The sequence below is a fragment of the Somniosus microcephalus genome, chromosome 12 (genome assembly GCF_052327205.1).
Source record: "Somniosus microcephalus isolate GS21.2 chromosome 12, FLI_Smic_1.0, whole genome shotgun sequence".
NCBI classification, from domain to species: domain Eukaryota; kingdom Metazoa; phylum Chordata; class Chondrichthyes; order Squaliformes; family Somniosidae; genus Somniosus; species Somniosus microcephalus.
The window spans coordinates 79,092,048-79,115,235 of record NC_140998.1 but is presented as its reverse complement, the minus strand read 5'-3'; the positions used below and the strand labels follow the sequence as shown (position 1 = coordinate 79,115,235).

General features: G+C 42.3%; 1 protein-coding gene across 1 annotated transcript in view; it reads left to right on the top strand.

Moving 5' to 3' along the window:
• Positions 1–21,264, top strand: part of ddhd1b (DDHD domain containing 1b) — a 112,038-nt gene extending 90,774 nt beyond the window's left edge. Inside the window, exons 9-13 of the mRNA XM_086003202.1 lie at positions 2,084–2,159; positions 3,271–3,420; positions 5,224–5,497; positions 14,355–14,540; positions 20,274–21,264. Of these exons, the coding sequence (XP_085859328.1) occupies positions 2,084–2,159; positions 3,271–3,420; positions 5,224–5,497; positions 14,355–14,540; positions 20,274–20,449 (862 nt within the window). The 3' untranslated portion in view covers positions 20,450–21,264. The remainder of the gene's footprint in view (positions 1–2,083; positions 2,160–3,270; positions 3,421–5,223; positions 5,498–14,354; positions 14,541–20,273) is intronic.
• Positions 21,265–23,188: the final 1,924 nt, after the last annotated feature.

The window sequence follows — 23,188 nt, the reverse complement described above, 5'->3', positions numbered from 1 at the left end:
GTCACAAATCTAGAATAAGTAACACAAAGAAGCACTTTATCTGTAGGGGGGAAAGGTGCTCATTGCCACTCCTTCCCCCATTTGTTTTAATTCTTTGCCTCCTTTAGGTCTCTTTGCCATATACCCCATTCCTGGCAACTGACCTCCGATGTTTCTTTTCGACGGCCCTGGAGTCAGCATTTAGAAGGTGATTGAAGTGACCCAGAGTGACGTGCTCTTTGATTTTACTTTTCTTGCTCTGCAAAGTTTCTTCTCCTGACAACATGACTTTGCTGTGCGGGCAGTTGATACAAGCACACCATGTTGTGGCAGAGCATGTCAGTCAGAGGTAGGAAGCCAACAGCGATGAGTCTGATCACTGACATCAGTAGCAGGGAAAATGCTAGAATCTATTATTAAGGACGTGGTAAAAGGGCACTTAGAAAATCATAATATGATTGGACAGAGTCAACATGGATTTATGAAAGGGAAATCGTGTTTGAAAAAGTTTTTTGAGGTTGTATCTAGCAGGGCAGATAAGGGAGAAACCAGTGACTAGTGTATTTGGATTTTCAGTAAGCATTCTATAAGGTGCCACACAAGAGGTTATTGCACAAAATTAGGGCTCATGGGATTAGGGGTAATATACTAGCATGGATTGAGGATTAGTTAATGGACAGAAAGCAGAGAGTAGGAATAAAACAGTCATTTTTGGGTTGGCAGGCTGTAACTAGTGGGGTGCCGCAAGGATCAGTGCTTGGGCTTCAGCTATTTACAATCTATATCAATGACTTAGATGAAGGGACCGAGTGTAATGTTTTTTCTGACGATACAAAGCTAGGTGGGAACATAAGTTGTAAAGAGGCTGCAAAGGGATATAGACAGGTTAAGTGAGTGGACAAGAATGTGGCAGATGGATTATAATGTGGAGAAATGCGATGTTATCCACTTTGGTAGGATAAATAGAAAAGCAGAATATTTTTTAAATGGTGAGAGCTTGGGAAATGTTGGTATTCAGAGGGACCTGGGTGTCCTTGTACACAAATCACTGAAAGTTAACATGCAGGTACAGCAAGCAATTAGGAAAGCAAATGGTATGTTAGCCTTTTGCAATACTAGTATAAGAGTAAAGAAGTCTTACTGCAATTATATAGGGCCTTGGTGAGACCACACCTGGAGTACTGTATATAGTTTTGGTCTTACCTAACGAAGGATATACTTGCATTAGAGGGAGTGCAATGAAGGTTCGCCAGACTAATTCCTGGTATGGGGGGGGCTTGTCATTTGAGGAGAGATTGAGGAGACTAGGCCTACATTCCCTAGAATTTAGAAGACTAAGAGGTGATCTCATTGAAACAGATAACATTCTTACAGAGCTTGACAGGGTAGATGCTGGGAGGATGTTTCCCCTGGCTGGGGAGTCTAGAACCAGGGGTCACAGTCTGAGAATAAGGGGTTGGCCAGTTAGGACTGAGATGAGGAGAAATTTCTTCACTCAAAGGGTTGTCAATCTTTGGAAGCTGTGGATTATCAGTTGTTGAGTATATTCAAGACAGAGATCGATAGATTTTTGGATATTAAGGGAATCGAGGGATATGGGGATAGTGCAGGAAGGTGGAGTTGAGGTCGAAGATCAGCCATGATCTTATTGAATGGCGGAGCAGGCTCGAAGCGCCGAATAGCCTACTCCTGCTCCTATTTCTTATTTTCTTATGAGTCTAGATTTTACCAAGAAGGTGCTTGAAGGCTAGGAAAGGGATGTGTGGGTTTGTTTGTTTGTATGTGTGTGTGTGTGTGTGTGTGTGTGTGTGTGTGTGTGTGTGTGTGTGTGTGTGTGTGTGTGTGTGTTACTTTTTAAATATAAATATTGGACTGTATTTGCTAGCCAACTGTCAGATATTCCTAAGAAAAAGGTACAGATATATTTATTTTAATATCCGACTGTAACTATTCCTGGTGGTATAGCAACTGGCAGCAGAGAACAAAAATGCAGCTGAAGATCAGAGGTGCTTTTATAAAATTCGGATTTTATTTTTAAAAATTATAAATTTTTACAGTACATTACTACCTAGGCATCCATTGATATTTAAATTTCATTTTACAGATTAAAAAAATTAGAGCACCAATTACTTCAAGTCAAAGCTTCAGCTCCATTCAGATTACCTGCTTTGAGATTTAAGGTGAGTTTAGAAGTAGATTCATTACCTCCGATTTAAAGTTTGCGTAACCCTCAAATTCACTGAGATAGGACTTTATACTCCTGTCCCTTGTTAGCAAAAGAAAATAGACCAAATCATCATTTAAGTTCACTTGAAAATTTAGCAGTATTGCTCTCAACAATACTACACTTTTGGTGACTGGTGCAGTATGTCTTTGTGTTATACCAGTGTATGTTTTTTGATAGTTTGTGTTAAGCAAACTGCCTGCAATGATTTCCCCTCAATCATAATTTCAGCTCTGCTGAGTTTGAGTTTAAGGTGGTAGATAAGGATAAAGTATCTGCAGTGTATATGTTTCCCTTCTCCAGATTAAGATGGTAGGCACTGCAGCATTTAACAAATCTTTAAAATCCGCCAATTAAAAATGAGGACCAGCCAAACAATGCATCTACCAGACAAGATGGCTACAACACAGTGGAGATGATTTTACACACTATCTGATAACAGTTGCAGACAGCAGCGATACCTGAAATGTTTTATCCTTGAGGTTCACTCCGTCTGCCACTAAAGCTTTACATTGGTCATAGGCATTCATGGCATTCAGAATACCTCTGGTGCGTTTATACTTCAGCTACTGGTCTGACGCTGGTTGTAGTCCTGATTCCAGCCATCAAGGGTTAAGAGAACTAGAGAAAGATGCATAATCATGGCTAGGGTAGGAGGAAGCCTTGGGGAAGGTTTGGCTTGATGTGCAAGGGGAAGGAGCAGAATGGATGGCCTCCGTCTTAGTGACAAAAAGTCCATGAGCTCCTTGCACTTGTTGGACAGTGCAACTCATTTGTTATAGCTGGTTCAAAAAGAAAACTGCTTTGGGTTCTTGGGATTATTTAAATTTAAGATTTGGACAAACGTTGCACAGTAATGTTGAGTATACATAAAATAAAATATAAGGTATCCCTTCCAATGTTTAAAAATAACCAGCTGAATTTTCATTTTAGTCCAGAATGTTGGTGATCATCGTGATCATGATTTTCAGGATGTGAATCCCTAATAGATGAGATGTTTCTGCTTTTTATGCCATTGTTTTTAAATACTATTTGTCAAAACCAAAAAAAATTTCATTTTATTTCAGGTTGAAAATTTCTTCTGCATGGGTTCCCCTCTAGCTGTTTTCCTAGCATTGCGTGGCATACGTCCTCAAAATAGTGGTCAGCAGGATCACATTCTACCGAAAAGTATCTGTGGCCGGTTGTACAATATATTTCACCCAACTGACCCTGTGGTGAGTTCTCATTTTATATGTAATGCACTTTAGCCATGTTTGCAGTCTCTTGAACTGTGAAGTAATCATTGGAATAACAGTGAAAGTGGATTTCTCCCCTTTGTGTCCTCCTTCCCAGCAAAGAGGACAAGCTCCCAGGCCCTCACAACACCATTGATAACTACACACAATTAGATACATAATGATCAGTATGCTAAAACAAAACAAATCACTTGCAGAACTGCTGGCCTTTCACTTTTGGACCTTGGTTCAAATCTGGCACATGTTGATGGGATGAAAATCTTGTCTGATGTGGCTGTGAAGACCTATGAAATAGATGATTGTACTATATTTAACTTAGGAGTGCACTATACAGAGTGCCAAAAATTTAAAGTATTTCATTCCCCTATTATTTACTTTGATTCGCATAGAAAAAAGTTAAATAAAAATTAGAAACTCTAGTGTCCCAGATGATGCAGTGATTTAAACATTTGTTTTACTTTTATGACCTGGGTTACAATACAGGCTAGACTAATGGCCCTCTATGTTGCCAGTAAGGATTCTGAGTGAAATAATAGACACTCTCTTCCTAGTTCCTGCTGGACACAAGTAAAAGAAGAATACTGACGTTGGCCCTGAAATTGCGGTGTGTATGACGGCTTACTGTACGCCATCATATTCCCATTGAAATGCACCGCAAGTTCGGGATTTCGGCATCCGGAACTTGCGGCCTGTCAACGTATGAGTTGACAGGCCATCAATGCGGGCCACAAAAAGTAATCGCTGGCGCAGAGTTACCAACTGGCCAGCGATTGCAGACAGAAATCTTATGGTTGATGCAAGCAGGCGCAGGGCCTGTTTACATCAGCATAATGGGATATCAAAATCATGAATTAAACATTTCCATATCGTAAATTATGCACATGCACTGTATGAAATGAGTTTATGCAAATATTGACCTAGATTACAGTTTCAATGATGTATAAAATTATCAAAATATTAAGTGAGGTTGGCAGAATTAAGGTAATTACGAATAAAATTTCAATTCTGTAAATTGTATAATTATTAGATTTTGGGATTCCATTGCATCTCATTAGGGGATTCCCTTCGTAAATGATTCAAATGGAATTCTGCTTTGTGATTGGAGGACCAGGCCCACGTGATCCCAGGTCCGCTTCCACACTGCCTGTGTTCCTGGTATCTGTGGGCCATTATGCTGCCCTCCGCCTCGAGGCCTGAGACCACATGTTTTCGCAGCCTCGCAGCCAGCAGGTAGGTTCATAATTCTTTTGCGGGTGAGGTATGCCTCTGACTGCAATTTCTAGCCCAATATTTTAGCACTAAATTAACAATCCGTCACAAACTGTAAGGATGTCTGGTGTGGGAAATGAAGAAATTCACACTGTTACAGTAGGGTGCTCCTTTCAAGGTTGGGTTTAGATGCACTGTGGTTATGGGAACTTTTATGCTGCATCTGGTCCATGCCTCAGCATCTGAACTCGGAATATTGATCATGGCACTGGGTGAGAGAAAGGGAAAGAATGTTTATTTCAAAGAATTCCCTTGAATGGACATCCCTTACCTTGATAAGCACAAAGTATAAAAAAGAATGAAAAAGTATGCCCTCTTGACTTCAGTGGTTTCTGTGCTATTTATTGGTGACAGGTATTTGATGCTTCTGATTAGCCTCTTACTTGATTCATTTCTTAACTAGTTTTGCACGCACAGTAGTTTCTCTATATTTTGCCACTTCACATGTGCAAAGCACTAAAAAATGAAATGAGTCAGAGACTTGACAAGTGTGATATCTTAATTTACTTGTAGGCCTATCGACTAGAACCTCTGATCCTGAAACATTACAGTAATATTGCACCCCTCCAGATCCATTGGTACAACACAACTGTCTTAACAAAGTATGATGACATAAGGCCAACCTTCATCAAGCCTGCCAAAGAGTCGTTAAATCCCTCAACGGCTCCCTCAGCGTCTACCTCAAACACAGAAATGGAAAATGTATCAAGTCCAAGTACCTCGCCTGTCATGCCTCGACGAAACTATGGGGAATCAATAACCAGCCTAGGGAAAGCAAGTATAATGGGTGAGGAATTAGAAGTATATCTGTTTATTTTTAAACTGTATTAAATAACTGTGGAGAGGATGCAATGAAACAAATCAGATTTATATTGTGGATCTTGTGAGGCATTTATTATTGGCATTTAATGTATTTGTATCATAAATTTATAGGGCCTGTAGAACAGTTAGATGACTAAAATTCTAATGATTTTTTTACATCCTGACTTTAAATATATATATATTTTTAATTGTACTTTTATGAAAATTGGCTATATTAACCTGTTTGCCAGTTTGTTCTCTGGCACTGCTAAGACCACCATTTTAGAATGAGAAAACTAAGCAGCAAGCATATTGTTGCATTTGCCGTTTTGGTATTTTTTAAAGTTAGTATTTCCCTAGTAGCACAGTGGGTAAGTCCACCAGTTGTGTGTTTTGGAGCAGTACAGACCATGATCTGAATTTTCTGAGTTGTGGTATTAGGGCAGGAACACACAGTAGAACAGCTCCATATTGTGCCACATCCCCACCCAAGGTCATTGTATTTGCAATTTTCTGCTGGAAGTTGGCAGAAGAGCAAATTTAAATAATAAGGAAATCAGATCCTAATGTCAGACATCCAATTTTGCGACTTGGATTGCTTGTTTGCCATGTAACTTTGAATCTGCTCCTATAAAACATGCATCCAGCATTGGTGGCACACCAGTGTGGAAGTTGTTCAAAGGGTCTTTAAGTACAACAACTACTTGTATTTATATAACACCTTTAACGTAGTAAAACCTCCCAAGGCACTTCACAGGAGTGTTATAAGACAAAAATTTGATACAGAGCCACATAAAGAGAAATTAGGGCAGGTGACCAAAAGCTTGGTCAAAGAGGTAGGTTTAAAGAGGTAGGTTTTAAGAAGTGTCTTAAAGGAGGAAAGCGAGGTAGCGAGGCAGACAGGTTTAGGGAGGGAATTCCAGAGCTTAGGGCTGAGGCAACAGAAGGCACGGCCACCAATGGTTGAGTGATTATAATCAGGGATGCTCAAGAGGGCAGAATTAGAAGAGCACAGATATCTCGGAGGTGTTGTGGGGCTGAAGGAGATTACAGAGATAGGGAGGGGCGAGGCCATGGAGGGATTTGAAAACCAGGATGAGAATTTTAAAATTGAGGTGTTGCTTAAGCGGGAGCCAATGTAGATCAGCAATCACAAGGGTGATGAGTGAACGGGACTTGGTGCAAGTTAGGACACGGGCAGTAAAGTTTTGGACAACCTCAAATTTATGGAAGGTAGAAAATGGGAGGCCAGCCAGGAGTGCGTTGGAATAGTCAAGTCTAGAGGTGTCATGGATGAGGGTTTCAACAGCAGATGAACTGAGGCAGGGGCGGAGTCTGGCGAAGTTATGGTGGTGGAAATAGGCGTTCTTAGAGGAAAGACAAAAATACATTACTGAACCATTTCTCTAACCATTAAGCTTTGTGTCTGTTTGCTGTGGGATTAGCTTTTTGACCTGTGAAACAGTGAATTATGGTTATTCCCTTGGGCATATCCTACTTCATGGCCGGAATTACCTCAAGAAAGGCGAATTGGGGGCGGGAGGCCTCCGAGGTGGGCAGGAAACCAGGGAGGCCGGGTTTCCCGCAGGCCCTGCCGACTTTTAACGGTTGGGCCTGATTTGAATGTGAGACTTCGGATTCTGCCCGCAGCCAGCTGATTGAGAGGCTGACTGGTGGGTAGACCTCAGAATCGAAGAGGAGGAATCGCGGGAGGGGGCTTGGCAATCGGCCAGAGATTGGGAGTGGGGGGGCGGGAAGAACAGCAGTCGGGGGGGGGGGGGGGGGGTGGCTGTGGAGGGTGGGAAAGAGGATCGGCAGGGGTCGGGGATTGGACAGTGGGGGAGGTGGATGGATCGACCAGGGGCTGGGGATCGCCGGGGGCGGGGTAGGCCAGGGATCACGGGGTGGGGGGAGGGGTTGGCCGGGGATCAACGGGGGTGGGGGGGAAAAGAGGATCGGAGCCGGCCTCCTCATTGTGGTGGGAGGAAATGAGAGGACTGGGGAGGGGTGGGGGTGATCGGAGACCTGGAGGCATTTGGCACCTACTTGCTGGTATCTTCACACCAGGAAAAACAGACTAATTCACTTGAACGTTCAACTGTCCCAGGAGCAATGTCTTCAGAGACTACAGTAATCAAGAAAAGCCATTGAAGAACTGTGCCACAAGACCTGTCCTGCAGACCACCTCCATCATGGGGACCACAGCCAGAATTTTGTATGACTGAGGCATTTCTGGCTACAGCTGGTAACCTGTAAAGTTATCCAAATCTCTGCATAGATACATTAAGTAGGTGACGATGCATTGATTGTTCAAGGTAGCCTCTACATTAGGCCTCCCAGCACTAGCATGAGAGTACACTTCAACTTTACAGAGTTGCAGGATTCCTGAAAGTACACCGAAAACATTTATTGCACAAAAGTGGAAATATGTGCTCCGTTTGACCCTGTAAACTACAGCAACAGAAAAGGATTCCACTCTCCCAAAGTGCAGCTTGTTTCTGACTGGAAGCCTTGGCTCAGTGGGTAGCACCCTCGCCTCTGAGTCAGAACATTGTGGGTTCAAGTCCCACTCCAGAGACTTGAGCACAAAAATCTAGGCTGACACTCCAATACAGTACTGAGGGAGTGCTGCATTGTTGGAGGTGCCGTCTTTCGGATGAAAAGTTAAAACAAGACCCGTCTGCTCTCTCAGGTGTACGTAAAAGATCCTATGGCACTATTTTGAAGAAGAGGTGGGGAATTATCCCTGGTGCCCTGGCCAATACTTATCTCTCAATCAACATATCAAAAACAGATTATCTGGTCAGTATCACATTGCTGTTTGTGGGAGCTTCCTGTGTACAGATTGATTGCCTCATTTCCTACATTACAACAGTGACTGCACTCCAAAAGTACTTCATTGGCTGAAAAGTGCTTTGGGGCATCCTGAGGTCATGAAAGGCGCTATATAAATACAAGTCTTTTTTTTCAGTAGCGAATCATGCAAGGTTTCCTGGGAGTCCTACAATGCTTTTATTTTGAGGCAGCCAACTTTTTGCATGCTAGGTGGCTCCTTGGAGACCCAAGATACTCTCTGCAGCAATGACTTGTAATGGGTGCATTTTTTACAAACTCCAGCTGAGCAGCAGTAAAATGCAGTCCACTGACCAGCAGACTGATCATAGATCAGACTAATGGCGTTCTCGGGTCCATTCTGGGTCGGTCAGTGGGGAGGAGGCAGCTCTACAATGCAGCCCAGCTAGCGTACTAAGTATTGTTGTGCACTGCTTGCTTTGTAACTTTGCCTTTTAAAGAAGACTACTCCTGCCTGTACAGGGGGAGAAAGAGGAAAGGGGGCCAAGTGCAGCAGGGTGATCAGCCTGCAAGTCAGCAGCAACACGAAGATGAGGCAACAGTTGGCCAAACAAATTTGACAAATTTCATACAAAAAATCTCTCTCAATATCTATTGGCCCAGAAATTCGGGTCGGGGGCTTCCCGCGGGTGTAAGTCCCCGACCTGCACTTACCTAGCGCGCCAGCCGTTGTGCTGTGGGCCCGCGTGGGGTTCCGATCCTGGGCCTGCTCCAACTGCCGGCGCGCAGTGCTTGCGTATCCCAGGGGCGCAGTTAGTTCAGAGCGTCCCCTGGGATCACGTGGGTCATGGAGAGCCAATGGTAGCAGGGAATGCTTAATTCATAAGTTTGACAGGGACCTATAAATACTATAAGTGCCAAAACATCACTAAATCTTCAAATAGATTTTTTTTTTTAAATCACATTTTTTAAAATAACTATAAATTACATGAAATAACTATTTTAAACAATAATTTAAATTTTTGAAAACATTAATTACATTTTCTAACGGGGCTAAAAATAAGCTTACCTTTCTTTAAAGTATTTAAAAATAATAAACCTGTGGAAAAAATGTTTTAATTTTAATTAATTCACCACTTACCTTGTAAAAAGCAGGCTTTGCGCCTGCTTTTTAAAAGTGTAACTGCTGGAGACTTACCCTCCCGGGAAAACCTGGAAAAAAAACGTATATTCGATGCGCACGCGCTGCCTCTCCTGCGCACGCGTTCCACCTCTGAACCCCTTTCAGGGGAACGGAAGTGCCGGTTTCCCGCGCATGCGCAGTGCATGCACGAAACCGGCACTTCCATTGGGCTTACGGGTGAGTACCCCGTGCGTACTCACCCGTGGAGACCCGAATTTCTGGGCCATTGTGTCCACTCCATGAACAGCCCTGAGACCAGCTCCCCCTTTCTCGATGAAAAGATGCATTGATGCACTGACTGTTCTCTGAAGCCACTTAACAAACCCCTTTCCCATACTACCCACAAGCAATGTCTGCAGACACCTCCGCTTTACTGCTACCATAACTTCTATTCCCCAACTTTTTTTAATTCATTCATGGGATGTGGACGTCTCTGGCAAGGCCGGCATTTATTGCCCATCCCTAATTGCCCATGAGAAGGTGGTGGTGAGCCATTGCCTTGAACCGCTGCAGTCTGTGTGGTGAAGGTACTCCCACAGTGCTGTTACATACGGAGTTGAAGATTTTGACCCAGCGACAATGAAGGAACGGTGATATATTTCCAAGTCTGGTGTGTGACTTGGAGGTGGTGGTGTTCCCATGCACCTGCTGCCCTTGTTCTTCTAGGTGGTAGAAGTTGCAGGTAGAAGGAGGTGCTGTTGAAGAAGCCTTGGTGAATTGCCGCAGTGCATCTTGTAGATGGTGCACGCTGCAGCCACAGTACGCTAGTGGTGGAGGGAGTGAATGTTTAAGTTGGTGGATGGAGTGCCAATCAAGCGGGCTGCTTTGTCCTGGATGGTGTTGAGCTTCATGAGTGCTGTTGGAGCTGCACTTATCCAGGCAAGTGGAGAGTATTCCATCACACTCCTGACTTGTGCTTTATAGATGGTGGAAAGGCTTTGCGGAGTCTGGAGATGAGTCACTCGCTGCAGAATACCCAGCCCCTGACCTGCTCTTGTAGTATTTATGTGGCTGGTCCAGTTAAGTTTCTGATCAATGGTGACCTCCAGGATGTTGATGGTGGGGCACTTGGCAATGGTAATGCCATTGAATGTCGAGGGGAGCTGGTTAGACTCTCTCTAGTTGGAGATAGTCATTGCCCTGGCACTTGTGGGGCACGAATGTTACTTGCCACTTATCAGCCCAAGCCTTGTTTTTTTGACTCGCGTGCTGGGCTCTGTCATCATTGAGGAAGGGAATGTTCAATGGAGCCTCCTCCTCCCGTTAGTTGTTTAATTGTCCACCACCATTCACAACTGGATGTGGCAGGACTGCAGAGCTTTCATCCGATCCGTTGGTTGTGGGTTCGCTTAGCTCTGTTTATAGTATGCTGCTTCCACTATTGTCCCCTGGCTTTGAAGGTAATGGTAGAGTGAGGGATATGCTGGGCTATGAGGTTACAGATTGTGGTAGAATACAATTATGCTGCTGCTGATGGCCCACAACGCCTCATGGATGCCCAGTTTTGAGCTGCTAGATCTGTTCTGAATCTATCCCATTTAGCAGGGTAATACTGCCACACAACACGATGGAGGGTGTCCTCAGTTTGAAGACGGGACTTTATCTCCACAAGGCCTGTGCAGTGATCACTCCTACCAATACTGTCATAGACAGATGCATTTGCGACAGGTAGATGGTAAGGATGAGGTGAAGTAGGTTTTTCCCCTTGTGTTGGTTCTCTCGTCACCTGCTACATGCCCAGTTTGGCAGCTATGTCCTTCAGGACTCTGCCAGCTCGGTCAATAGTGGTGCTACAGAGCCACTCTTTGTGATGGACATTGAAGTCCCCCACCTAGAGTACAATCTGTGCCCTTGCTGCCCTCAATACTTCTTCCAAGTGGTGTCCAACATGGAGGAGTACTGATTTATCAGCTGAGGGAGGGCGTTGGTGGTATCAGCAGGAGGTTTCCTTGCCCATGTTTGACCTGATGCCATGGGACCTCATGGAGTCCGGAGTTGAGGATTCCCAGGGCCGCTCCCTCCCGACTGTATCGCCACCTCTAGTGGGACAGGATATACCCAGGGATGGTGATTGAGGAGTCTGGGATGTTGGCTGATGGCTATGATGCTGTGAGTATGACTGTCAGGCTGTTGCTTAACTAATCTGTGGGACATCTCTCCCAATTTTGGCACAAGTCTCCAGATGTTAGTGCAATATTTTCTCTCTTTCTAAGTGCAATCTTTCCCCTTGGTGCCAATTTATGCTTTTCCATCTTGTATGCTGAATCTACTGTTTTCCTTAAGCAGAACCTGAATGGCAAGAGTATGTGAAGTGGCTGGTTGCTCCACTTCAATATATGAGCCTCTTAGTGCTGAAGTGGCTCTCGTCTCACACTGAATTACCTCTGTCCTAACAAATCCAGCCTCATTTTTTTTTCCCAAGTCTCTCCTTTGTATTTGTATTTCCTCATAAGCGCTATCCCAGGGAAAATGCATTGTACCCTCTCTATTGCCTAAACATCCTTCCTGTATGCAGTATTCCCTGCAACTGTGGTCACACTAAGGCTTTATATAGATTCACCATTATATCTTGACTTTTATATTCCATATCTCTTGCCAGAAATCCAGTATTCCATAGCTTTTTTTTTTTTTAAGTCTTATCCACTTGAGGTGCTGCTTTTAATATCTGATGAATCTGAACCCACAAATCGATCTGCTCTTCCACATCAGCCAGTTTCCCCCATTCGAAGTGTAATTATTACTCTTTATTTAACCAAAATGTACCACCTCACACTTGCTGACATTGATTTCCATCTGATACTTTTTGCTCATTCCACCATCTTATCAATATCTCCTTGCAACTTCCTTTCGTCCTCAGAATTGGTTACGATTCTTATTTTGGTATTATTTGCAAATCTGGACACCACTGCCTGTGTAGTCCGTATTGGTTGCTTCTAATTATTCTGTATTCGTCTCCGTATTTAATAATTTCAATTGAAGATTCCATGATTTTCCCCACCAAAGATGTTAAACTAATTAGTCTGTAATTGTCTTTGTAAGCTCTGCCTCTCTTTTTGAAAATGGATATGCATTGGCCACTCTCCAGTTCTCTGGGACACATCCACACACAATAGAACCCTGAAATATATTTTCTAGGGTCTCTGCTATTTCTTTCCCATTTCCCTCTGGATCCTTGGATGTATCATCAGATCCTGGCACTTTATCCTCCTTTTAGCTTAACTAACTTCTCCAATACTTTCCTTTTACTTATTATGACATCTCTCATCTCACTTTTAACCAATTTAGGAGTTATCTCCTACCCAATATCCTTTTTTAAACACTGATGTGAAGTACTGGTTAAGTACCCCACCAATTTCTGTTTATCCTCTACTAACTCTCCATCCTCTCTTGGGTCCCATCTCTCGTTTAACAATTCTCTTTTTACTGATATTTGTAGAATGCTTTACTGATCGTTCTAATTTTTTTGGGGTGGGCCAGGGGTTGTATAAGAAGTCAGAGGGACAGAGAGTTTGGAAGATGGGTTGTAGGGCTGAAGCAGGTTAGAGATAGGGAGGGACAAAACAGTGTATGATTGATGGAGCCACATAAAGTCTTTCAAATTCCACATACTATCATTGGCTACTAACTTTTAAAACCATGTTTCAATGATCTGATCCCATAATACTTTTGGTCCACAAGGTGGCATGATAGGCATGGGTGTTTGTTGAATGAGTTCATTGGCCTACTCCTGCTCCTATTTCTTATGTTCTTATTTCAAAAGAATGGAGACCATAAAGTCTAGTAGTGCAACTATTCTGACTGATTTTATATTTATGATTTAAAACATTTAATTCTATTAATCTAGGTTTATTGTGCCACAAAGCGAAAAGCCTATTTCATTAGCATTGCTTTTCTCACAATCAAGGATCAGAACTTTGAAACCGATAAACCTCACAGTTGACACCCTGCTTTGGGTGCGGAATTCAGTAATGCTCTGCTCTACTCACCATAGGAAAAAGCACGAGGCTCAGTTTTCTGAACAGCAACCTAAAATGAATAGTGAGCTCTAAATTGTTACCAGACAGTAAAGGGAGTGAATGTTAAAGGATTTTGTTTATTTTATGAAATGCCCTAATCAGAAAGTTTTACTGCTGCCCTGCATATCCAATTCCAGCATTTCTGTGTTGCACAAATCATTGACATTTCCAAGCAAATGCTCATGCCAGCTAAGAATTTTCCTCAGTACTGTGTTTCTGTGAACCCAGAATTTGGTTTGTAGGAACTGATCTTGAATCATGACTGTGTTGACTTTATGGGAGAACCTTTGCTGTTAATCTGTGCTCAGTCTTTGAGCTTGCAACATCATATTTCATGGATCCGCTCAATTTTTATTCAAGAACCAGAGAAAGAAATGGTTGACTGTATCAACTGCTTCTGCCTTACCATCACTAGCTTGAATTTTTGCACTGCAGTCTATTGAGGGAAATTTCAAAATTGAATTTAATTTTTATTTCAATCCACCATTTAATTTTTGTGCCTGTAATTCAGCTGTTAAATCCACCTGCCCAAATTCTACAGACCTCGAAGTGGCCCAGACACACTCACCCTTCAAATGGATTGTTTGCAATGTTCGTGACCTTGTATCTGTTGATAGGTCAGATTAAAACACTGCCTATCATTTCAAATTTGAAGCCTTTTAATCTGTAATTCCAAACCATTCCTTGAGCCTAACAACTAAATATTCTACAAGCGGCTTTATTTCCTGATCAAAATGGTGAGCATAGTTTCTCGAGGTCACTAAAAGCTAATTTGTGAGGTTTTACACATCTTTCAGAAAGTAAGACATTTTTCCATCTTTACTTAATTCTCATTTTTGTGTTGCTATTAGGAGCTGCACACATAGGAAAAGGTATTGGTGGAATATTGTTTGCAAGATTCACACGTGCTACTGTTAGTAGTCCAATCGTTGAGGATTTCAGGGATGTAACAGATGCAGAAGAGAGGAAGGGAACTGAAGTTCACCTCAGTCCAAAGATGCTGTCGCGCAATAACTCTGGTCTTTTGTATGGTACAGGTTAGTATATGCAAGAATTATTTGTTAAAGTTTCTTGCAGAGTAAAAAATTTACAAATACTTTTTTCCTACTGTTATTTCTACATGTATTTGATAAAATGAACTGCTATTGTTGCTAAATTTGTGTTTTTCCATGAACTTGGTAATTTGCAAGGGATACTGGAAATTATTTTTAAAAATTGGTCATCTCTTGCTCCTGGGCTTCCAATATTTGATGTTGGAGTAATAGTGGTCCAAAAGGAATGTTGTAGTGGTAGGGGACAGTATAGTCAGGAGGATAGATACTGTTCTCTGCAGCCACGACTGGGAGTTCCAAAGGCTGTGTTGCCTGCCAGGGTTAAGGATATCGCCTTATGGCTGGAGAAGAATTTGGAGTGGGAGGGGTAGGTTCCAGTTGTTGTGGTCCACGTAGGAACCAACAACATGAGTAGAACTAGGAATGAGGTTCTGCTGGGAGAGTTTGAGGAGCTAGGGTCTAAATTAAAATGCAGAACCTCAAAGGTAATAATCTCTGGATTGTTGCTTGAGCCACATGCAAATTGGCATAGGGATAAGCAGACCAGAGAGTTAAATGTGTGGCTCAAACAGTAGTGTAGGTGGAAGGGGTTTCAATTCATGGGGCACTGGCACCAGTACTGGGGAAAGAGGGAGCTAATCCGTTGGGAGGGGCTCATGGTAAATTGAATAATTTGGGCTGTAGATAGAGCTTTAAACTAAAATGGGGTGGGCGGGGGGAGGGAAGAGTCAGATGAAGGGAAATTTAGAAATCTGAAGAGAAAAGTTAAGGCAATGGAGCAGTGTAAAGATGAGCAGAGTGTGACATGAAGGGACAGAGTTAACAGTAATAGTGCGTCAGCAAATAAGGTGAAAGAAGGGAATAATAGTAAAGTTAAAACTAAAGGCTCTTTATCTAAATGCACGAAGCATTCATAACAAGATATGCGAATTAGTAGCACAAGTAGAGATAAATGGGTTTGATCTAATAGCCATTACAGGGAAGTGGATGCAAGGTGACCAAGATTGGGAACTAAATACTCCAGAGTACTTGACGTTTCGAAAAGACAGTTAGAATGGAAAAGGAGGGGGAATAGCCCTTAATTAACTATAAATGATGACATAGGACAGTAGTGAGAAAGGATATTGGCTCGGAAGATTACAAAGTAGAATCAGTATGGGTGGAGATGAGAAATAACAAGGGGCAGAAAACACTGGTGGGAGTAGTTTATAGGCCCCCTAACAGTAGCTATACTGTTGGACAGAGTATTAATCAAGCTTGTAACAAAGGTAATGCAATAATTGTGGGGGCGTTTAATCTTCATATAGACTGGGGAAATCAAATTGGCAAAAGTAGTCTGGAGGACGAGTTCATAGAATGTATTCAAGACAGTTTCCTAGAACAATACGTCATGGAACCAACCAGAGAATAGGCTATTTTAGGAACATAGGAACATGAGTAGGTCAGTTATCCCCTCGAGCCTGTTCGCCATTCAGTGAGATCATGCTGATCTGTGACCTAACTCCATATCCTTTAATACCTTTGGTTAACAAAAATCTATCGATCTCAGATTTTAAATTAACAATTGATTTAGCATCAATTGCCATTTGCGGAAGAGAGTTCCAAACTTCTACCACCCTTTGTGTAGTACTGTTTCTTAATTTCACTCCTGTAAGGTCTATATTTAATTTTTAAACTAGTCCTAGTCCTAGACACCTCCAACCAGCAGAAATAGTTTCTCTCTGTCTACCCTATCTGTTCCCCTTAATGTCTTGAAAACTTCGATCAAGTCACCCTTAACCTTCTAAATTCCAGGGAATACAACTAGAGTTTGTATAATCTCTCCTCGTAATTTAACCCTTGGAGTCAGGCATCATTCTGGTAAATCTATGTTGTACTCCCTCCAAGGCCAGTATATCCTTCCTAAGGTGTGGTGCCCAGAATTGCTCACAGTACTCCAGGTGTGGTCTAACCAGGGCTTTGCACAGCTGTAGCATAACTTCTGCCCCCTTGTATTCTAGTCCTCTAGATATAAAGGCCAGCATTCCATTAACTTTTTTTAAATTATTCTCTGCACCTGTTCATGACATTTTAATGATCTGTGTACCTGGACCCCCAAGTTTCTTTGGACTGCCATTGTTTCTAGCTTTTCACCACTTAGAAAGTACTCTGTTCTATCCTTTTTAGGTCCAAAGTTGGATGACTTGACATTTGCCTACATTGAAATCCATTTGCCACAGTTTTGCCCATTCACTTAATCTATTAATATCTCTTTGTAATTCTACACTTCCATCTACGCTACTGACAATCTGTATCATCAGCAAACTTGGATATATGGCTTTCTATCCCATCATCGAAGTCGTTAATAAATACTGTGAATAGTTGAGGCTCCAACACAGATCCTTGCGGGACATCACTAGTCACATCCTGCCAATTAGAGTACCAGCCCATTATCCCTACTCTCTGTCTCCTGCCACTCAGCCAATTTCCTAACCAGGTCAATAGTTTGCCTTCAATTCCATGAGCTTCAACTTTAGCTAACAGTCTCTTAGGAGGGATTTTATCAAATGCCTTCTGGAAGTCCTTATAACATCCACAGGCATTCTCCTGTCCACTACTTTAGTCACCTCTTCAAAAAATTCAATCGGGTTTGTCAGGCATGACCTACCCTTTACAAATCCATGCTGGCTCTCTCTGATCAGCTGAAAATTTCCAAGAGTTCAGTCACGATATCCTTAATTATAGACTCTAGTCATTTCCCAACAACAGATGTTGGGCTAACTGGTCTATAATTCCCTGGTTTCCTTCTTTCACCCTTCTTAAATAGCAGAGTGATGTGCAGTTTTCCAATCTAAAGGAACGATTCCCAAATCTAGAGAACTCTTGAAGATTATAGTTAGGGCATCTGCAATGTTCTCACCTACTTCCTTTCAAACCCTGGGATGGAAACCATCTGGTCCTAGGGATTTGTCGCTCCTTAGTGCCATTATTTTCTTCATTACTGTTATTTTGCTTACGTTAATTTTGGGAAGTCCTTGATCTTATCCTTGTCCCTGCCCTGATCTTGTATTGTGTAATGAGACAGGGTAATTAGTATAGTAAAGGAACCTCTGGGGAAGAGTGATCATAATATGATAGAAATTCACATCGGGTTTGAGAGTGAAATACCCAAGTCCGAGATTAGTGTCTTAAACTTAAATAAACCCAATTACATAAGTATATGTGGGGCGAGTTGGCTAAGGTAGATTGGGAAATTAGGTTAAAAGGTGAGACAGTAAATAAGCAGTGGCACACATTTAAAGAAATATTCCAAAATTCTCAACGAATATACATTCCACTGAGAAATAAAAACTCCACGGGAAAAGTGGCTAACTGAAGAAGTTAAGGATAGTATTAGATTATAAGAAGAGGTTTATAATGTTGTGAAGAATAGTAGTAAGCCTGAGGGTTGGGAGATCTTTAGAAACCAGCAAAGGATGGCCAAAAATTGATAAAAAGGAAGAAAATAGAATGAGAGTAAACTAGCAAGAAATATAAAAACAGATTGTTGGAGCTTCTACAAGTATGTAAAAGGAAGAGAGTAGCAAAAGTAAGCATTGGTCCCTTAGAAGCTGAGATGGGAGAAATTATTATGGGGGATAAGGAAATGCTCATAGTGTCATCTCAATTTGGCTAACCAGGGCCTGCAGAAGTGAAGCACTCCACAGTTCAGCTTTGAATATGGTTGAGAACAAGTCTGCCATTGGAGGGACTAATTCAGCTGGATTTGGAGTACACAAAGTTATAGCTATTTCTTAAGAACATAAGAAATAGGAGCAGGAGTAGGCCATACTGCCCCATGAGCCTGCTCCGCCATTCAGTAAGATCATGGCTGTTCTTCGACCTCAACTCAACTTTCCTACCCGATCGCCATATCCCTTGCATACCCTAGAGTCCAAAAATCTATCTATCTCAGGCTTGAATATACTCATCAGTTCAGCATCTACAGCCCTTTATGGTAGAGATTTCCAAAGATTCCTAACCCTCCTGAGTGAAGAAATTCCTCCTCATCTGAATCCTAAATAGCTAATCCCTTATCCTGAGATTATGCCCCCTAGTTCTAGACTCTCCAGCCAGGGGAAACAATCTCTCGGCGTCTACCCTGTCAATCCTCCTCAGAATCTTATATGTTTCAATGAGATCACCTCTCATTCTTCTAAACTCCAGAGAGTATAGCCCAAATCTACTCAATCTCTGCTCATAGGACAGCCCCCTCATCCCAGGAAGCAATCTATTGAACCTTTGTTGCACCGCCTCAAAGGCAAGTATATCCTTCCTCGGATAAGGAGACCAAAACTGTGCACAGTACTCCAGGTGTGGTCTCACCAAAGCCCTGTATGATTGTAGTAAGACTTCCTTACGCTTGTACTCCAACCCCCTTGCAATAAAGGCCAACATGCCATTTGCCTTCCTAATTGTTTGCTGTACCTGCATGCAAACTCTGTGATTCCTGTACGAGGGCACCTAAATCTCTCTGAACACCACATTTAATAGTTTCTCCCCATTTAAAAAAATATATATTTTTCTATAACCTCACATTTCCCCCCCATTATACTCCATCTGCCACTTTATTGTCACTCACTTAACCTGTCTATATTCCTTTGCAGGCTCTTTGTGTCCTCCTCGCAGCTTACTTTCCCACTTAGCTTAGTATCATCAGTAAACTTGGATATATTACACTTGGTCCCTTTATCTAAGTCATTAATACAAATTGTAAATAGCTGAGGCCCAAGCACTGATCCTTGCGGCACCCCACTAGTCACCGCCTGCCAACCTGAAAATGACCCGTTTATCCCTACTCTTTTTTTCTGTCCGTTAACCAATCCTCTATCCATGAATATATTAACCCCAACCCCATGAGCCCTTATCTTGCACAACAACCTTTTATTGTGGCACCTTATCGAACTTGCTGTTCAGACCTACACTAAAGAATCAACATAAGAATTAGGAGCAGTAGTAGGTATCGGAGCAAAAGGAGAAAGGAAATTGTGACGGGGCACCACTTGGTGGAGCAGTAAGCCATGAAGACCAAAAGCCCTGGTTTGATTCTATGGAGTCGATTTTAACCCCCCTCGCCCAGTGAGGTATAATTGAGCCCTAAATGGGTGTACAATGCACAACTTGTGAATGTCAAAAGAAATCATGTCAGCTTAGGAACATAGGAACAGGAGAAGGCCATTCAGCCCCTCGAGCCTGTTCTGCCATTCAGTGAGATCATGGCTGATCTACGATCTAACTCCATATACCCGCCTTTGGCCCATATCACTTAATACCTTTCGTTAACAAAAAGCTATCAATCTCCGATTTAAAATTAACGATTGATCTAGCATCAATTGCCATTTGCGGAAGAGAGTTCCAAACTTCTACCACCCTTTGTGTGTAGAAGTGTTTCCTAATTTCACTCTTGAAAGGTCTGGCTTTAATTTTTGAACTATGCCGCCTAGTCCTAGAATCCCCAGCCAGCGGAAATAGTTTCTCTCTATTTACTCTATCTGTTCCCCTTAATATCTTGAAAACTTCGATCAGATCACCCCATAACCTTGTAAATTCTAGGGAATACAACCCAATTTGTGTAATCTCTCCTCTTAACTTAACCCTTGAAGTCCGGGTATCATTCTGATTAATGTGAAATTTGTATTATTGAATGTTTTACTTGAAAATTCTGAAGTGCTGACAATATTTTTTTTTTTCTGTTCGTAGAGTTAGAACATCGCCTTGATTTTGAACTGCGGGAGGGCCTTGTAGAAAGCAGGTATTGGTCTGCAGTAACATCACACACTTCTTATTGGTCATCCCTAGACGTCGCTCTTTTCCTCCTCTCGTTTTTGTACACACACAGACCACCTAGAAGTGAAGACCACCCAGAAACCACCTGATTGTCCGGAGACACTGTGTACAAATGAAGAACTGTATAGAGAAACTATTGGTACTGCTGCTTAAAGTGCAATGAAAAACTAAGAATCACGGTTTTGTTTGTGTTTTTTATTTTTTTTCTAGAATCCACAATGAATACTGGATGAAGTATGATCGACCTATTTCTAAATAAAGTACTCAAATTTGAGAAGTCAAACACCTTCCTTTCCTACCCCTTAACAGTTTGTCATTATTCACTGTATTTCAGATATGTAAAGTACTTCATTAAGTTTATAGCAAACTGGGTTTGACAGCAACTAACACCTAGGGTGGAACTTATAATTTAAAATCTGTTGATTTTTATTTGTTTCAAATGTGCAAACTATATACAAAAACTTAAATGTTTTCTACAAGGAGCATAACCCACTATGAATGTTGACTTGAAGTTTGCACTTTATACTTCCAACCTCCAGTCCTCGTCTTACAACTAGGCAATGTGGCTAACAATGAACTGTTTACATATTTGAAGTATAAAAATGTATTTTTGGTGCTTATAATTGTTAATTCAATATCACTAATGTTTTTTCACTTTTTTGGTTCTGGTTCATGTATAAATATGGTTTTTTTAATTGTGTGCTGGAACGGAAAGCTACACTGTACTATTGTATAGTGCAGGAGGCACTGCATGAAGTCATTTTCTCAGTGCTTTGTGGGTTTTCTTCAGTCAGTAAAAGCCCTGGTGGTTTTATACAACAATGTAGTTGATACTGTATAATCTCAAAGATGTTGCTGCTGAAGGGTGTTTCTCTTTTTATATTAAAAAAACTGCCAATTAGGACTATGCAGAGATCATTTTCAAGCCTTCCTTAGTAAAACTTTCAAACCTCCTTCCACTAACTTCCCTCTCTGGGTTTTAACGTGTAATTTTCAGCTCTCAAAATCTTATAATTTAGCAGCTTAGTTTTCTGTATACCGTACATTTTTTTTTCTTTTGCATTCATAAAAATCAGACAAATTCAGAAAACTCCAAGGCCTAGAAATTCACTATGGCCCCGCCAGCTGCCTAGCGCCCAAAAGTTAGCGCTGGGCAGGAAGCCTATAGCGATCGTCAGATATTCATTGTTAGCGCCCCAATTCGGAAGCGGGCGCTATACCAGGGTGTGCCCGCCTCCGCTTGGTGCGCTGACACTGAATATCAGCGCTCTTGGCGCCGCTGCGCCAGGCGCTGCGCAGCGGCAGGCTGCGGTACTGCAGGCCTCCTCCTCCTCTTAAGGGGGAGCTGCCGGCAACGGGGAGATCGCCGCTGGATAGTGCCGGCAAATGAGCCCGGCACCACGGAGAAGTGCCGGGCTCGCGGAAAGCAGCCGGCAATGCCGCGGGGGGGGGGGGGGGGGTGTGGAGGAGCCCGGGGAAGGAGGTGCGGGCAGGCGGCCGCCGCAAAAGCGGCCGGCCGCACCTTCCGCTTTAAAGCGCCCCACTAAGGCAGCAGGACGGCCCCGTTTTCTGGTCGCTGTTTGCGGCCGCTTCGGAGGAGGCGGCCGCAACTAAATATGGGGATCGGCGCGGTTTCGGGGCGGAACCGGGGCACTGCGCACACCGATGACGTCATCGGTGCCGGCGCAGCGCTAACGGCTACCGCCGCCAATACCGCTGCGCTGAATATCTGCGCAAACTCATTTTTGGCGCAAAATCACCCTTTAGGCGTTAACTGGGCGCAAAGCTGGCAGCGCCTTAATGAATTTCTAGGCCCAAGTATCTTAACTCTTATCCTACTGCACGATTACTCTTTCTTGTACTCTTCAACGTTCACTCCCATGTAATTTGTTTTTTAATCTGCCATCATTATCTGGCAAGTGAGAGGGATCAGTTTCTCTAAATAGTGGCCTGTTTAGAACAAAAAGTATTCTTGGATAATTAGCTGGCTCCATTTTTAATTCAAAGCCTTCTAATTTGACACATCTGATTTCAAAATGTATATTGGCTATTTTAGTAAACGCCATCTTCAGTGCCTTCCATCAGTCCAAGGCCGCAGATCATATTTCAAGCAATCTCTAAAGGATCAAGATAAAGCACTGACTCCTTTCACGATTAAGCTCAAGAAATATTCCAAATCAGTGCATGAATCCATTTTTTTCCTACACCCACCATCTAAGAAACTGCAAGATGTAGGTCAGTTGAAGAAAATCATGTATGCCTGAGTTAAGTTTGCATCACCAATAATTTTTACATTAGTTTTGAACAATATCTGTTAAACATTTGTACAAGTAGAAAATCACATTTGCACAAGTAGAAAATCATGAGGGGGTGGGGAAAGGACAATAGCCATTGGAGTGGCTGCTAGTTTCTTGCTCTCTATGACAAAAGTTCTAAATGGAAATCTTTCTGGTGCTGGAGAGCATGGAGATTGGCAATGTTGCCAAGAAGATTCGGTATAGTACCAGAACTTCAAATCTCAAAACTGGCCAAATCCAAACTATCCACGTTGCTTTGCAAAATTACTTAGCAAAGAATCCCTACCGTGTTCCTAATATCCAATTTTAAAACGTGTTACCTGTACGTATGTGAAAAACTGCTATCTTGGTGTTTCTAGTAACCATAAAGACAATGAGTGAACTTAATGAACTAATTGCTCAATGTCCCAACTTGTCTAATTTTTTTTTTATTCATTCATGGAATGTGGACATCGCTGGCAAGGGCAGCATTTATTGCTCATCCCTAATTGCCCTCGAGAAGATGGTGGTGAGCCGCCTTCTTGAATGGCT